We start from the raw sequence: 4,416 nt of genomic DNA, 5'->3' as shown, positions 1-4,416 counted from the left end.
TGTAAACGTTGTCATTCAAATCACATGTGGTACATGAGATGGAATGAAAATATGTACATAAGGTCCCAGTTACATTCAAAAATAGCAAAATGTAAAGTATAAAAAGAAACAGTAAAAAGGGATGTAAGATATACACTAAGATAAACGCTAAAACAAACGCCACATGGTACAAAAAAAAGATCCAATGGCTGAGTGCAACTCTCACCGGGAACAAGCCCGACTTACTGCCGGCAATGCGGACCAGGCTCTGACACCGGTCATACAGGGACCTAACAGCCCGTATCAAAGGGCCCGGTACCCCATACTCCCAGAGTACCCCCCACATTGTCCCCCGAGGGACGCGGTCGAACGCCTTCTCCAAGTCCACAAAGCACATGTAGACCGGTTGGGCAAACTCTCACGCACCCTCCAGGACCCTGCTGAGAGTGTAGAGCTGGTCCAGTGTTCCATGGCCAGGACGAAAACCGCACTGCTGCTCCTGAATCTCAGATTCGACTATCCAACGGACCCTCCTCTCCAGAACCCCCAAATAGACCTTACCAGGGAGGCTTAAGAGTGTGATCCCCCTGTAGTTGGAACACACTCTACAGTCCTCCTTTTTGAATAAAAAACAGAAAAGCTAAATTATGTCAAATAATCAAACAATCAAGTGCAATACCTGGCTCACCTCAGTCTTTGCTGTCAGACTTATACCGCCGCTCAGTGACCAAGAAAGCCACCCTGATCACCAAGGACCCCTCACATCCATTACACAACTGCTTCCAGATGCTTCCATCAAACAGACGTTACCGAGTCCTGCTAGCCAGGAAAAATATGTGTAAGAAATTATTTGTACCATCTGCAACACATCTTAATGGTGGTAACTAATAGTGATAATGTGGATTTTATTATGTTCTATTGTTGGCTCGTGTGTGTTTGATGAATGTAGAGTGTGTCGAAGGAGAATTTCTGCCACAATTGGGGTAGACAATAAAGTTTTATCTTATCTTAAACTTTTGACATGTCGTGAGAACGTTTGCACCACCACACAAACTTTTTTCAGTCAACGGTATAAAATAACGGAATACGGAAACAGAAATACCCTAAAATATGACTTCATTTGGTTTCCTGAACTCACGGGGCATTGAAATACGTTTCCTCATGAGTTTGAGAATTTATGATTTAAAGCTAAGCAATGAAACCGAACTACATTTAACTTCATACAATACACCATATGACAGACCAAAAAAGGATTGAAACTACCTCAGTCCAGTATAGACTGAAGTTTCCTCCACTTGTCATGTATACTGTAAGCTAAAGAAAGTGTTTGTGTCATTGGTCATATTTCTGCGTTCTGTCTTTTCAGAGCCTATGCGGGCACTGCGAGGTCTCACAGCCACAGAGATCCAGCCTCGACAGTTGGTCCTTCAGTGGGAACCACTAGGTTACAACCTGACCCGCTGCCACACATACTCCTTATCCCTATGCTACCGGTACTCCATGCCAACAGGAAGCAGTGGAGGGAACAATGCCACGGTCAGAGAATGCCTGTCAGTGGACCGCAACACTTCTCACTTCACCCTAAGGGACCTGCCACCCTTTCGCACAGTCCACGTGCGACTGGCGCTGTCCAATCCGGAGGGCAAGAAGGAAAGCAGGGAGATTACCTTCCAGACAGAGGAAGACAGTGAGTGGGAGTTTGATGTCACTTGGTGAACCCTAACAAATGATAATCACCCATCCAGCAGGCAGGCATGTTTATGCATGAGACTGTGTTGTCTTAGCTGCTTAGCTTCAAAACTTCCCATATTTGTAGTTTTGTCTTGTTGCGCAAATAATTATTCTGCAATGCTTCACAAAATCCAGACCTTTAGTCATCTAGTTCTGAAAAAAAAAAAGACTCTGAAAAAAAGCTGGATCAGCATAACTAAAAGGAAGATCAGCCTTTTAAATGAAGACTAGTGAAGCATTAATCAGCTCAGCCCATGGCCGGCAGCAAAATGCTAAAATGATTTTGCTTATCTTTGTATAAATAATTTCCCGTATACATCAGCAGCTTAAGTGCAGTCTAATGCAAATTGATGATGAATGGAAGTACAAATGGTTAAACCCTTATTGTTATGTATATAAAGTAGGAGCACCAGTCTTAGCTTGCTGCAGAGAGATATACGATGGCAGTTATCGCCCAATCCATTTATCTGCTAACAGAAAGGGCGCTAATGTTATTGACCATTAATGTTATTTGTCTGTACTGTTAGCAAAATATCTCAATCACTGAACAAGTTTTAATGAAACTCTCAGAAAGTAGTGACTGGATTGACATCTACAACTGATTACCTTCTGGAATCAATCCTATTCAAGATGGCCACCACAGCCAACTGATCCAATCAAAAACAAAACTGGCTTAAATAATTTTACAGATAGTGAGCAAAGATTTGGTGTGGTAATAGCTGAGACTGATCCCAGCGCATATTCTGAATGTTAACTAATTATGGCAGATGTTCATTTACTATTTTCCCATTGAGTCATTTTAGTAAACGCTGTTAGCAAAATGCCATATTAGTCATTTCACAGATATTTACTCATCTCTCAGAAAGTAACCTTTAGTGGTACGTTAACGTCTGGTTACCTTTTGGAGTCAACCCAGTTAAAGATGGCCTCCACAGCCAAGAGACATTATCCAACACAAAAATATCGTCAAGTCAGTTAGTTTTTGAGATACTGAGCTAAAATTTAAAATGGTAGTTGCTGAGAGTCATAAAACAGATGGAGAGTGACAGACCGTTGTTTTTCATGAGGTCAGGCACAAAGTTATTTTCAAGGTTTGACTGGAATGATTTCAACTCTCTCTCTGATACTCCGACATTAAATACATTCCTTCAGTGGATGCTAGTTTTTTAAGACTCGCATTTGGCTGCAGATATTTTTTCATAATTTTACTTCATTTAAACGTATTTGAACATCTGGTAAACATGTAGAATTGATTTACATTAATTTCTTAAAGCAACATTGAAAACACTGAGCAATGGGGGGAGACAGACAGCGCACCTAATTATCCACTCCTACACACTGCTGTCTTCAAGGAAGGAGGGAGTGAATTTACATAAATTGGAGAACACACAGAGGTTAGTACGGTGTTGTGATATTTATTTATTGGATTTGACAGCTTTAGAAAGCGACAACATAAAATAAATGTGCCAGAAAAATAAGCTACGGCTGTTTTTTTGTTGTACTTGGATTTGAATTTTAGAACAAAGTTTTGATTTTGAGCCACTTATATCAGTCTAACACCCCTCGGTAGTGTTCTTTATTTGTATTTTTGTGTCTAATGAGAAGCAGGTTTAGTTTTTGTACGCATGCAGTCAGATTACCTTCTCAGTTGTGATTTACTTGCCTTAGCCCCACAATTAATTCTGAAGGAAACATGCAAACCATTTAAAAGTTAATACTGTGAGAAAAAAACTGCATTTAGCAATTCAACCACAGCTGCAACACAGAGGAACTTTTCCAATTGTAGGTTTTAGTGATAAAGGCCGTGTCTCTTTTCCACACATTGGCTTCTTGTATTTGTTTAGCAAAAGTACATTTTTCCTATATGTGGTCACCTAACCCTTAGTTCAGAAAATCAAGGACATCTAAATATGCACAACTTCTTGTTTCACAAATCAATGCCTAAACATGTTAGAATGGAAAAACAACAACTAAAACAAAACCAGAAAACAAGAAAAGTAAAATAGAAAATGGGATGAGGTCAAAGTCATTTACATAAAAAAAAAAGGTTGAAGCCTTTAAGTTTGAAAGAGAAGATTTTGTCAGTGGTTGTGCAGTGGTTCATGATATATTTTGCTAACAGACACATAAAAACTCAAAGAGAAAGGAAACAAGTATAAAATTAAAGATAATTTTTACTATCCTGTTTAACACAAGTAAATGAACTGGTTTGAAGGTAACTGTATCTTTCCTCTTGTAACAATACCTGACAGAGTTATTAAAGAGACACATCTCATTAACGAAGAAAAAAAACATGCAAAGATGTGCTCTGGCACTTCAGAGGATTACTTTACTTGTTTTCTGTCAGTCCAAGTCTGAAAGAGAAACATCAGCTGTCATCCTTCCAGACATGCTGCTCTGTTATCAGACAGCAAAACACAGAGTCTGACTTTATCCCGAGGCTTGGAAGAAAGACGGGACACTTTTCCTTTCATTTCACCCCCTAATCTCCTCCATGTCCTTCATCCCTCCTTGGCCTTGTGCCATTTTTCTCTCCACTGTCAAAAGTGTTTTCACCCGCTGGCATGCCCGCACAAGAGTCCATTAGCTCGAGACCCGAGTGGAGTGTTTGTTTCAGTGAGGGCTGTTTTTCTGTCCCGCTTTAGTTCCTGGGGGCATTGCTCCGGAGTCCTTGACGTTCACCCCACTCGATGACATGATCTTTCT

At 40.4% G+C, this 4,416-nt stretch overlaps 1 protein-coding gene across 1 annotated transcript in view; it reads left to right on the top strand.

Moving 5' to 3' along the window:
* The window catches only part of ptprua (protein tyrosine phosphatase receptor type Ua), a 502,564-nt gene that overhangs the window by 317,430 nt on the left and 180,718 nt on the right, over window positions 1-4,416 (top strand). Inside the window, exon 9 of the mRNA XM_037693627.1 lies at window positions 1,346-1,666. Coding sequence (XP_037549555.1) covers window positions 1,346-1,666 — 321 coding nt within the window. The remainder of the gene's footprint in view (window positions 1-1,345; window positions 1,667-4,416) is intronic.

This window comes from Nematolebias whitei, chromosome 19, assembly GCF_014905685.2.
Source record: "Nematolebias whitei isolate Nwh7 chromosome 19, NemWhi1, whole genome shotgun sequence".
Lineage (NCBI taxonomy): Eukaryota > Metazoa > Chordata > Actinopteri > Cyprinodontiformes > Rivulidae > Nematolebias > Nematolebias whitei.
The sequence above is the reverse complement of the archived record's forward strand: the minus strand, read 5'-3'. Positions and strand labels throughout refer to the sequence as shown.